The sequence below is a fragment of the Bos indicus genome, chromosome 2 (assembly GCF_029378745.1).
Source record: "Bos indicus isolate NIAB-ARS_2022 breed Sahiwal x Tharparkar chromosome 2, NIAB-ARS_B.indTharparkar_mat_pri_1.0, whole genome shotgun sequence".
In the NCBI taxonomy this organism is placed as follows: domain Eukaryota; kingdom Metazoa; phylum Chordata; class Mammalia; order Artiodactyla; family Bovidae; genus Bos; species Bos indicus.
Genome location: NC_091761.1, coordinates 134,815,986 through 134,828,239, shown reverse-complemented (window position 1 = coordinate 134,828,239; position 12,254 = coordinate 134,815,986). Strand labels below are relative to the sequence as shown.

General features: G+C 60.8%; 1 protein-coding gene across 12 annotated transcripts in view; it reads left to right on the top strand.

Annotated features, from left to right (window-relative positions):
- ARHGEF10L (Rho guanine nucleotide exchange factor 10 like) overlaps positions 1-12,254 on the top strand; it is a 159,883-nt gene that overhangs the window by 103,748 nt on the left and 43,881 nt on the right. For all 12 annotated transcript variants that reach the window (XM_070778012.1, XM_070778036.1, XM_070778006.1 and 9 more), the window contains 4 exons: positions 2,324-2,439; positions 2,862-2,989; positions 4,287-4,387; positions 11,356-11,477. In XM_070778012.1, the coding sequence (XP_070634113.1) occupies positions 2,324-2,439; positions 2,862-2,989; positions 4,287-4,387; positions 11,356-11,477 (467 nt within the window). The remainder of the gene's footprint in view (positions 1-2,323; positions 2,440-2,861; positions 2,990-4,286; positions 4,388-11,355; positions 11,478-12,254) is intronic.

The window sequence follows — 12,254 nt, the reverse complement described above, 5'->3', positions numbered from 1 at the left end:
CCAGCCCTGTCTCGCCCTAACCCTGGGGGTGCCTCTGAGGCAGGGGCTTGCCGCATACTCTTGCCCTCGGGGCCATACCCGCTTCACCCGCGGGGTCTGCCTCCCCAGGCTGGGAGGCAGGCAGTGGGGGCTGTTCTGCGTTCCTGGCTGTCTGTTCACAGAAGCCCCCCGGGAAGGGCTCCCGGCCCGCCTGCCCTCCTCAGAGGCACCTCCAGCCCAGGATCTGCTCCACTTTCCCGGGACCACTTGGACTTCTGCTCTGGGACCCCTCCTCCAGCCACTGTTTTATCTGTGACCGCATTTCTCAAAGTAGAGGGCTAGGGTTCCAGATCCCCTTCAAAGAGGAGAGAAGAAATCCTTGTTGAGCCCCAGTTGGCCTCGGATGAGTTTTTATTATATTGTTATTCAAATGTGTGCAGATCTAAGACGAGGTATAATATTAATAAGCTTCCTCTGCTTCTATCCCTTGAGCAACCACCACATCTAAACAGATTCACAAGCGGAATAGAAATGAAGCCACAAAACAGTAAAACTCAAATTAGCAGCATTAATGGAACGTGATGGATGAGGTGGTCTTGCTGGAATGGAGTCGCTCAGTGTGCGTGTGACTGTCTCCCGGGCCAGCTTCTCTTGAGCTCTCTGCGCCTGTACCCCAAGGTGCCTTGTGGTGGGCCCCGTGTCCCTCCAGCTCGTTCCGCCGGGGTCTCTGCAGAGCCCTCCTCTGCTCTTCACTCGGTGGGAGCCTGTCTCTTATGCCCACGCCCACCTTGCTCCGTGTCCGTTGCCTGGAGGCCAGCACACGGTACCAAAGTCCACGTGGCTCCAAAGTCGGGAAGCCCTCACCCTGGGCAGCAGGCGTGGATTTCTTCCTTTCTTCTTTTCTGAACGCACCACGAGGTTCGGGGGATCTTAGTTCCTTCACCAGGGATAGAAGTCACACCCCTGCAGTGGGAGCACAGATTCTCAGCCCCGGGCTGCCAGGGAAGCCCAGGCTGTGGCTCTGCAGCCCTTGCATCCAGGTGACCCAGATGTGCACCTGTTTGTTAGATAATCGTCCGGATGAGAATCCAGATTACCTGCCGCCACCCTCCCCTGGGGCTCCGTGAGACCTCAGCTTGGGTGACCACGGCGGGGAGAATGCAGCCGGCTTCCCTAGCCTCGCATTTAGAGAGCCCCCTGTCTGGTCCTGCGGGGCCCCCGGCTCTGTTTCTCGCTGCCCTCCCCTCAGGGCCTCGACACTGCAGTTGTATCATCCTTAGAGATGTGGGTGCCGTCACCCCTATCCCGCCTCTGTCCCATCGCCCCGATACCTTCCTCCCTAGTACCTCCCACCATCTTAACTGACGCCTCCCCCACCCCACTGAGCTTCCCAGGCTGTGCCAGTGGTGAAGAACCCGCCTGCCAACGCAGGAGACGGAAGAGACACAGGTTCCATCCCTGGGGCAGGAAGATCCCCTGGAGAAGGATATGGCAACCCACTCCAGTATTCTTGCCTGGAGAATCCCATGGACAGAGGAGCCTGGCGGGCTACAGTCCACAGGGTCGGAAAGAGTCGGACACGACGGAAGCGATCTGGCACGCATGCGACCCTGACCAGGTCATCAGCTCCACAGGAACAGGGATCTTGCCTGTCTCGTGCCGATTTCTCTCCAACACGTACAATCGAACCTGCCGTAGAGCCGGCTCTTAGAGCATCTTTGAGCTGCTGGCTGTCCACGGGCTCCCTTGGCACAGCTGTTTTCCTTCAAGGCGGTGCTCACCATCCTCCTGGGCCCGCGAGGGCTCCTCGCTGCTCCTGGCACAGCTGGCTCTCAGTCTTCTGGTCTCCTGTGACCCTCTGCATAGACTGAGTGTGGCCCAGACCCTAGGCGCCAGACTATCTCCCCGATTGGATTGTCCCCGCCAGTAGACGAGAGCCTGGTGACGTTTCCTTCCGTATTTATTGTGCCATATCCCCAGGGCGACAGCTCTTCTTTCTTTTTAAGATGTGTTTGTTTATGGCTTTTCTGCCACCCGCGGGCTTTCTCTCCTTGCCTGCGCTGGGCTCCTCTCTGGCTGTGTTGTGCGGGCTCACTGCAGCGGTTTCTCTTGCGGAGCATGGGCTCTGGAGCGGTGGCTCTGGAGCTGTGGTGCATGGGCTCGGTTGTCCCGCGGCTCGTGGGATCCCCCCGGACCGAGGATCCCCCAGGGTCTCCTGCACTGGCCGGCGGACTCGCAGCCGCTGAGCCCTCAGGGAGGCCCGGCAGCCCTTTGCCGCTGCGGTGAGTGCCTGCTGGGGTTCCTGTTGGTGCCTTCCCCACCCACAGGGTCTCTCTCTGCCCAGATAAGGTGTACCTCGGGCCCCCGCGCCTCTTCCAGGAGCTTCAGGACCTGCAGAAGGACCTGGCCGTGGTGGAGCAGATCACCCTCCTCGTCAGCACGCTGCACGGCACCTACCAGGTACCCAGCGCCAGCTCCCCTCGCTCGGTGCCCGGCGTGCCCTGGCCTCGGGGCCCCCCAGCAGTGCCGGGTGACGCCCCTGTGGCTGCTGGGAGCCCAGTGTGTGTGGTCTGTGGTTTGGGTGGAAGCTTTGGTCCCGGTTGACTAGGGCCCAGCTGGGGGCATCTTTTTGTTGTTCCCTGTACAGAGTCTGGTTTGTCCCGCAGCGCCTTCCCAAGCCTCATCCCAGGCTGGGAGGCTGTGTCCCTTTCGAAGGAGGGGTGCTGGGGGGTCAGAACCAAGGCCTGGCCCCTGGGGAGTGGCCGAGCGTGCGAACCCCCGCTCCTCTCCCCTCGGCGGGCCCCCACTGCCCTGGAGTCGTCGAGGGTGGCTCGGGGGGACAGCGAGCTGTGTGCTGACGTCCCTGGCTCCCTGCGCCCTAGAATCTCAACATGACGGTGGCTCAGGACTGGTGTCTGGCCCTGCAGCGGCTCATGCGGGTGAAGGAGGAGGAGATCCACTCAGCCAACAAGTGCCGCCTGCGGCTCCTGCTTCCGGGGAAGCCCGACAAGTGAGAGGAGGGGCCAGGAGGGCGTCGGTCCGGCCTGCTTGTGGCTGGGCGGGGCGCGGCGGGGGTGGGCGTGGGCTGTGCCGGCGCAGCGTTTGGCACAGAGCAGATGCTCCTGGCCGAATGGATGAATGAACGAAGGAGCCGTTCGTACCCGGGTGAGCCCATCCTCTGTTGGGCTGCTCGGACGCTGCCAGCGGTCGGTCGACCGTGCCATCCCCTGGGACCAGGTGCAGCCAGCCTCCCCCAGATGCCCGCCCAGGAGCTGGCGCTCCGTAGACCCACACCCGTTCCACAGGCGTTTGTGGACTTGACGCAGAGATGGAGAGGGAGCCGTGTGGTCCCCACTCTGCAGGTGGGGAGGCGGGGCTCAGACGTAGGAGGCGGGGCCGGGTTCTCAGGGTCCTCACTCCCTGGCCTAGGCCGGGTGGTGAGCCGTCAGAGCCCAGTTTGTGACCCGCTGGGCCTGTTGCACAAAGAGTCAGACACGACTGAGTGCACGCACGCGTGTGTGGCGGGGGCAGGCGGGGAGAGGCTTACAGGCTCTGTGGCTGCAGGGCAGGGGGGACTAGAGCCCTGGGTGGGGGCCTGAACCTGTGCGTGGCCCTCCTGCTGGCTCCCAGCGCCCTGCTGAGCCACCCTGTCCCCCCTACCCTGTGCCTCCTCCTCCCCACGCCCCACGGAGGGCTTGGGACCCCGGGCCCACCCGCCTCTCCGGGCTGGGGTGGACCACAGGGGTGAGACAAGCTCAGAAACAGTGAAGGCGCCCGGCCACTCCGAGGCGAGGTGACAAGGACAGCAGGGACCTCTGCCCCCCAAGCCTGCACACAGCTGCGTCCTCTCCCTCCTTCATGCATTCACATATTGTTTCGCCGACATTTACCAAGCAGCTGTCCTGCATCAGGGGCCAGAACAGGCCCGAGTCAGAGGCTCTGGGCCAGGTGTGTGCAGGCGGCTGGCGAGGCCTGCGGATGGCTGACCAGTCGGGCCCAGGGGGCTGCTTGAGTTGCAGCCTGCAGAGGCCCAGACCCCTATGGCCTTGCTGGGCCCCTGGCCCGGGCTGGGAGGCTGTGGCCTTGTCGCTCTGGGGACCTACCTGTCCCTGTGGCTGTGGTGGGTGGAGGAACTCTTTCCCCAAGGGACCGAGGCTTTGCCAGGCCACTGGCCCCTCTGGCCGTGCTTCCATGCTCTGCACAGACCGCGCTCCGTCTCCAGGGCTGGTTGGGGTGGGAGATGGGCTGGCAGTCTCCTGGGGAGCCAGGCCCCATTCCAGCACTCATGCCCTGCTCTCTCCCTGAAGGTCCGGCCGCCCCATCAGCTTCATGGTGGTCTTCATCACCCCCAACCCCCTGAGCAAGATCTCCTGGGTCAACAGGTTGCACTTGGCCAAGATTGGACTCCGTGAGTAAAGCCCTAGGGTCGGGGTGGACAGCGGGAGGTTTGGGGTGTGTATGTGTGTGGGTGCGAGGGGGGCGTTCAGTCTCGGGGGCCACGGAGGCTTCTGAGTGAAGGGAGATGCTGTAGTGACCTTGGACACGTCACTTCCCTGCTCGGAGCCTCAGTTTCCCCATCTGTAGGATGGTGGGAGTTGATGGAAAGTTAATTAGTGGTTGCCCGGGGTCTGGAAGAGGAGAGACTGCAGAGTCACCACTAAGGGTTTTTTTGGTGAGAATGATGAAAATGTTCTCAAACTAGAGAGTGGTGATGGTTGCCCAGCTGTGCGACTATACCAGTGAAATGTACTCTTTATTTAAGGGATGGATTTTATGGTAGCTGAATTATATCTCAATAAAACAGTTGTACAAAGAATGATGCAGGTTAGACGACACTGATTCTCACCGAGAGGCCTCTTTATAATTCTTTTCTCCTGTGCTGTGCAGTGCTTAGTCGCCCAGTCGTGTCCGACTCTTTGTGACCCCACTGACTGTAGCCCGCCCGGCTCCTCTGTCCGTGGGATTCTCCAGGCCAGGATACTGGAGTGGATTGCCATGCCCTCCTTCAGGGGATCTTCCCAACCCAGGGATCAAACCGAGGCCTTCCGCATTGCAGGCGGATTCTTTACTGTCTGAACCACCAGGCTCTTTTCTCCTATGCATCCGCTATGAAATAAGGGACATTTCTATTTATAAAGTGTTTCCTGTGTGGCGAGCCTTTTTCTAAGCATTTTACACATCTCTCTTTCATTTCACATTCGTAGTAACACCACGAGGCAAGTCTGTTGTGAACCCCTGTGTTCGGTTGAGAGTCTGAGGCCGAGAGAGGCACGGCGACTTGCCGGAGCTCACACAGCAGGAGGGGCTTCAGAACCTGGGCAGTCAGCTTTAGAGCCCACTCTTAATTCCTGTTCATTCTACTTGCTCAAGTTGGTGAGCTTCTGTCTGCCAAACTACGTTCGTTAAGCTATAAGCACTTTATTTGTGCTTTTTTTAAATTGAAAAAAGGCCTGGTTGGTTGCTGATGAGAACCATTATTGTCTTTGACACGCTAGAATCCCCATGTGCCGATTCCAGTCAGTAGCAGCGATTTTGGGAGGTTTGTTTTATTTTATTTTGTCTCTGTTTACTGATGTGATCTTTTTCGAGATAAGTATTCAATAGATATCTCTAATAGATTTAAAAATGTTGCTGGGAAGGGGTCAGGACCTCTGTCAAAGGCTTTCATCAATTAAAAGAAGTATTGGGTCTCTATAGTTATTTGAGAGGATGAGATGGATGGCATCACCCACTCGATGGACATGAGCTTGAGCAAGCTCCGGGAGTTGGTGATGGACAGGGAGGCCTGGTGTGGTGCAGTCCGTGGGGTCGCAGAGAGTCGGACCTGACTGAGTGAACAGCAACAGTGCAGTAATTTCAGGCACGGGACGAGAGCAACGAAGAACAGGCCACTCTTCTCAAGGAAGTCAGTTTACAAGGGCAGGCAGAGGCTTGTGAGGAGCAAACCGACGGGGAGGGGCTGGAGCCGACTTGAGACCGGCACAGAGCCTGGGGTCTGGACTGCTTAGGGCGGGCTCTGAAGCTGGGCAGAGGTCCCGGTCCAGTGAGCCAGGCTGTACAGCAAGTGCAAAGGTCCTGAGGTGGCCAGAGCTGGTGCATAGCTGGGTGTGAGGGGAGGCCCGTGGAAATGGGGAGCGGGTTTACTGGAAAGCCAGGGTGAGGTGTACGGAGTTTGTCTGGAAGTGTGGGGGCTTGGTTGAGGGCAGTGTGACCTGATTAACGTGTAAGTGGATCATCTGGCTGCTGCGTGGAGGGGGTGGTTGGGGGTGTAAGAGGGGAGTTAGGGGGCACGGAGGGGGTGTTGGGGGCGTGGGGGGCATGGACGGGGCGTGGGGGGGGCGGAGGGGGCGTTGGGGGCACAGAGGGGGCAAGGGGTGCAGAGGGGGCGTTGGCGGGGCGGAGAGGGCGTTGGGGGCACGGAGGGGGCGGGGCTCAGGGGGCGTTGCGGGGGTGGAGGGGGTGTTGGGGGGGTGGAGGGGGCGTGGGGGGCACGGAGGGGGCGGGGCTCAGGGGGCGTTGGGGGGGTGGAGGGGGCGTGGGGGGGCGCGGGGAGGTGGGGGAGGGAACAGGGAGGAGGCCTGGGCTTGGAGGAGCGGGGATCGGGCCCTCTGGGGTCTGGTGCTGACCCACACGGGCCTCCGCGGGTTGTTTCTGTGACCACGAGGCCTGTGGACGGTGGAGGAGGGGTCTTAAGCCGAGGGTGGCGGGGATTCTGGCCAAGGTGGCCTGCCTGCCGGGCGTGGGCCACGCGCCCCGTTCTTCCCGCCCGTGGGGAGGTGTCCAGGGCCTGAGCCCCGTGTGCGAGCCTGTGCCTGTCTCCCGTCTGAAGCTCAGATGCTTTGCCGAGAGGGCCCCGGTATTGGCGGGAGAGGCGCTTGCTAATGTGAGCAGCTCCCTTCTCCATGGCCTGTGAAGACACTCAACTGCCTTATCTCCACTGGGTTTCACTGCAGCAAAAGTTTTAATGGAAAGAGAGTCATTTGAAATCTTATTTGAACGCCTGGGCTCCCCTGGGGCTTGAATAATTTGGTTCTTTTATTTTCCCAGTTTGTTTTTTTATCTGCAGTGCCTGGTGGGGAGGGGCGGTGGGAATAATATGAGCCTGTTAGAATATGTTAAAAACGTTTATTCACAAAGGATGTTATTCCTTTAATTTTTTTCCCTGTATCTTCCTCTCTCCCTGAGTCCAGTGTGCCGAGATCATAATCCACCAAAGATTGAGAGCAGGGGGCTGGGCAGGGGCTGCTGGGAACTGGGATAGGAAGGGCAGGGGTGCTGGGGGGTCTGGGGACCCCACTGACACCCCAGTGTGGCCACCGCTGCGCCCTGTGGCCTGAGGAAGGCAGGCTGTCTCCCCTAGCCTGGCCTAGAGCCCCCTGGGCCTCTTCCTGTGCATTTCGGGGTCTGAGCACCATGTGAAGCGGAGCCAGACTGTGTGGGGTTCAGTTCCCAGCCCTGCGGCGTCCCAGCTCTGTGATCTTGGATGGACAACTTCACCCCTGCATGCCTGGGATTCTCCATCAGTAAATGGGGATGTCCCCAGGGTGTTGGCTGAACATAGGGGAGATGGTGCGTGGAAGGGGCCGCCCCCAGGAAAGGGTGTCTGCATCTCCCTGGGCAGTGGTGGGCCTGGGGTCGCGTTTGGTGCGGGGGGGCCAGGACGCCCTCCCCATCTCCCTGCCAGTTAGTCTCTGTCCGTTAAGGCTCGGGAAAAGGTTTGTCGATAGGAGGACCTGGAGGTGGGGGTGGGGAAAGGACAGGCTGGGGCTCCCGGCCTCCCTTCCTGCGGCCCCCCAGCCCCTGTGGCTCCTAGTGCTGCATCCGTGGCCCGGGGCCCCTGGAGCCTTTCCCGACAGACCCAGGCAGTCCCACCATCAGAGAAGCAGGTCCCCGCTGGGTCTTCGTTAACCCTCAGCCGTCAGAGGGCGAAGCCAGCACTGCCCAAGCACTCGGTGGGAAGCAGCGGCTCTGCTCTGCAGGAGGCCAAGGGTGCTGGCCCTGGATCCCCTTTCGGGTTTACCCGAGCCGGGTGACCACGGCCGCTGCCTGGCCTCCCCGGACCCCAGCGTCTCTGCAGGGGCGAGGTGTCCGGACAAGACGCGTGTGGGGATGCCCGTGGCCTCGGTCTGCAGTGTCTCCGTGGGGTGGGCAGGTGTGACAGGGGCCTTGGGTTTAGCACATAGAGCGGGGTAGGCTGGGCTGTCTGCTGGGGCCACCATGAGGGCGAGGGTGCAGGGCCGGGACTGAGTGTCAGGGGAGTGGGAGGCAGGCAAGGCTGGAGATGCTGGGTAGAGCCGGCCAGGGTGGGGGCTCGGCCTGGGGGCGAGGGGTGGTCCAACCTCTTCACGAGGACAGTGATCATAGTGGATTCTATTTCTTTTTAAAAAAAAAATATGCTTTAAAGAATTATTTATTTCTTTGGCTGTGTCGGGTCTGGGTTGAGGCAGGCCGCTTCGTTGCAGCGGGCAGGCTTCTCTCATTGCGGTGCGTGGGCCTCGCTGCCCTGCGGGATGTGGGATCCCAGTTCTCTGACCAAGGTTCGAATCTCCGTCCTCTGCTTTGCGAGGTCGATTCTTCACCACTGGGCCACCAGGGAAGCCCCTGGGTTCCGTTTCTTGAGTGTCTGGCGCCCCCTGGGTATTAGTGTACAGCCTTCCCGCTGCTCACAACTCCTAACGGTTGGAATTATTCCCCGTTTTCCAGACGAGGCCACAGGCTGAGAGAGGTGACGTGTGTGGCTCTGAGCCACGCTGGCAGAGCTGGCAGAGTCAGCCTCCTGCGGCAGGCGGGCGGTCCCGAGGGCTCTGGGGCGCGGGCAAGGACCCCCGGGTTGGGTGGGTGCTGGCGGACACAGCCGATGCTAAATAAGGCCCCACTTAATGTCAGCTGGAAGTCGTGCTTAATGTCACTTACCCAACACGGGCTTTCCGTCTCCGAGGAGGCAGGCTTCTGATTCGGTCTCAGCTGCCCCAGGTCTGTGACGGGAACAATGGCAGCGGCAGATGGGGAACAACAGCCCCATTTTCTGTTAACGTTCCCACTCGCAGGCAGGGAAGGCACCATCTGGAAGGAGAAGGTCAGATCATTAAAGGAAGAGACAGGATAAATTGCCAGGACTTGATGGGCTGGGAGCGCGTGGAAGGGAGGGGAGGACGGAGCTCGGGGTGACACGGTGATGGGGGAGCGGACGCTTCTACTCATGGAGCTCTGGGCGGGCAGGTGGGCTCGGACCGCTGTCCCGGGCCCGGACCGCTCTCCTGGGCCCTTGCCTGCCGAGGCGGGGGTCCTCGTGACTGTGAGCGCCTTGGGTCCGCCTGACTGTGAGCGCCTTGAAAGCAGGGCCATACTCTTCACTCACCGCCCGGGCTTTGTCCAGGGGTGGTGGGCGGTCCTGACGTGCCAGGCTGCGTCCCCAGGGCGGGCGGGCTGTCTCAGCTCTCCCCTGTTCTGCAGGTGCTGTGCGGCCTGCCTCCGGGGGCTTGATCCTTGGCTCCTGAGCCCTGTCTTTGCCCCCGCCTGCCCCCGCCCGCCCTGTGCAAGTGGGGCGGCGACTCTGAGCTTGCCTGCTGGCTGTGGGCGGGTGCGTGGGGCAGCGCCCTGGAAAGTGTGAAGTGCGGTGCACACGGCCATCTGCTTACAGAGGTGCGCGTCCTGGGCTCAGCTTGACCTTTCCTTGGTGGCCTCTCCTCCCCAGTGGTGGGAACCAGGGCCCGGTGGAGCGGAGCGCCTGGCGCTGGGGGTGCCCCTGGCCCACTCAGGGAGGGAGCTCTTTGCCCAGAGACTCCGCTGCTCGAGGGGGTGGGGCGGCGCCGGAGCCTCTGCCAGAGCGGGAGCTGGTTGTTTGCAAATCCCTGCATTTGTGAACATCCTCGCCTTCTCAGCCTCGGCACCTGCCGCCGGGATCCAGCACCCAGACATCACCTTTGTCTGGTGGAATGGCAGTTGTAAAGCCCCTGCGCGTGTGACTGACGTACAAAGAGCCATGCGTGTTTCATGTACACGACTGGGTGAGTTCAGAGGTAAGCATACCTCGTGAACTCCATCGCCACAGTCTATGCCCTGAACAAACGCGTCCTCTGCAAACTTCCCCCCTGCGCTCTGCCTCATTATTATTTGTGTGTGTGAGATAAGAACACTTAACATGAGGTTTATCCTCTGAGCAAATGTTAAAGTTCGCAGTGCGTGCCCAGGTGCTTCAGTCCGTCCGGCTCTGCGGCCCTATGGACTGCAGCCGCCAGGCTCCTCTGTCCGTGGGACTCCCCAGGCGAGACTGCTGGAGTGGGTTACCATGCCCTCCTCCGGAGGATCTTCCAACCCAGGGACTGAACTCGTGTTGCGTACATCTGCTGCATCGACGGGCGGGTTTTTTACCGCTAGCGCCAGCTGGAAGCCCAAAGCACATAATTCAGAGCTGTTGACTGTAGGCCATGCAGATGATCTCTGGGATTTATTCATCTTGTGAGAACAAAGCTCCACGCCCTTCCCAGTTGGCCCTGTTTCTCCAGCGCTTTCCCTGGGCTGAGCGGGGCTTGGGGAGGTGACTGCTCTTGGAGGCCATCATTCTTATTTGACTAATCCGGGAAATGGGGCTCGGGGGTGAAGCTTCGTTCATGCCACACAAGGGCATGAGGGTCCGCTGTGCGTGCCGTGCCGTGTGAAGGATGGAGTGGAGCGGAGGACGGGGTGTGGGAAGTTTCAGCCTTCCCAGAAAACGGGTGTAGTGGGAGGCCGGTGGACACGCGAGGACATGAAACACACGTGCACGTGCATTCACACGTGTACACACGTGTACTTGTGCGCCTGCGCACACATGCACACAGAGGGAAAAAGACGCAAGCCTATTAATAAAAGCCAGAAATGGTGGTCAGGGCCATTGTGCACACCCGTAGGGCTGAGACAGAAAGCGATGGAGGTGGGGGAATGGGGCGATGGTCGGTTGAGGCCTTTCTGAGAAGGCGGGGGCTCAGCGTCAGCCTCAGCGAGGAGGAGCCGAGCCGGCCCTGGAGAGGGCAGAGGGCAAAGGGCAGAGGTCCGCCCTCCTGCGGGCTGGTCCTGTTTCAGCCGCAGAGGAAAACCTAGCACAGTGGGGCCTGCTGCTGAGGGTGAGGCTGACAGGGAAGGAGGGTCCTCGCAGCTCTTCCGGAGGAGTCTGGATTTTATTGCAGGTGGACGAGGACCCGGCAGAAGAGGGGAACTGCGGGGTCGGGGAGAGGCTCAGCAGGACGGCGCTGGCTGTCACGGGGAGGGGGAGCTGCAGGGGCAGCAGTGAGTGTCCAGCTGGCGGGGTCAGCACATGGGCGTGGTCTGGGGGGGGCCCTCGTGGACCACTTCGTCCCGTCTCTAACGGGCCCTCCCCGTCCCCTTCTTCTCGCGCAGGGGAGGAGAACCAGCCGGGCTGGCTGTGTCCGGATGAGGACAAGCAGAGCAGAGCCCCGTTCTGGTGCCCGATCCTGGCCTGCTGCGTTCCCGCCTTCTCCTTCAGGGGCCTCAGCCTGCAGGTGAGTGCACGTGGGGGCGGCCGGGGCGCCCGGGTGGGGGGCCCAAGGCAGGGGAGGCCCGGCTGCCACCCCAGCTTCTCCACGTAGGGCCCACGGGGTTGCTCTCGGGGTCGGCGTCCCCCCAGAGAAGGGGGCAGGCGACCTCTGTGGGTCAGGGAACTGACAGTTGAGTCGTTCTGACCTAACAGACAGCAGCTATCTGTCAGCTGATGGTATGACGCCCGCTCAGCAGACAAACTGGAACGCACCTGACCGCTGTGCCCCGCTTGGGAGGTTTCACCTCTTACGACGTTGCTGGGGCAGCTGGCTTTGGCTCCACGGCCATCACCCCTCTCAGTGCTTTGCCATCACTTGCTAGTTTTATTATTTATAAGAACCCCATGAGCAGATGTCTCTAGGTCTCCTTCGCAGTAAAGGCTCAGATGACATGATTTTTTTTTTTTAAATGTCATGGCCAGTGAGGATGACAGGAGGAATAGGAGTCTGGTTCCCTGGCGCCTGCACCCCTGGCCGTAAGCACAGGCGGTTACCACCACCTCCCTCCCGCCCCCTCAGCAAACAAGAGCAAAGAGAAAAGAGTGCTGAGTGGTATAGAGAATAAATCAGATACAGTGAGAACAGAGATGGGGGCGTGTAGTTAGGGAAGGCAGTGGCGCCCCACTCCAGTACTCTGGCCTGGAAATCCCATGGACGAGGAGCCTGGTGGGCTGCAGTCCATGAGGGGACTAAGAGTCGCACAGGACTGAGCGACTTCACTTTCACTTTTCACCTTCATGC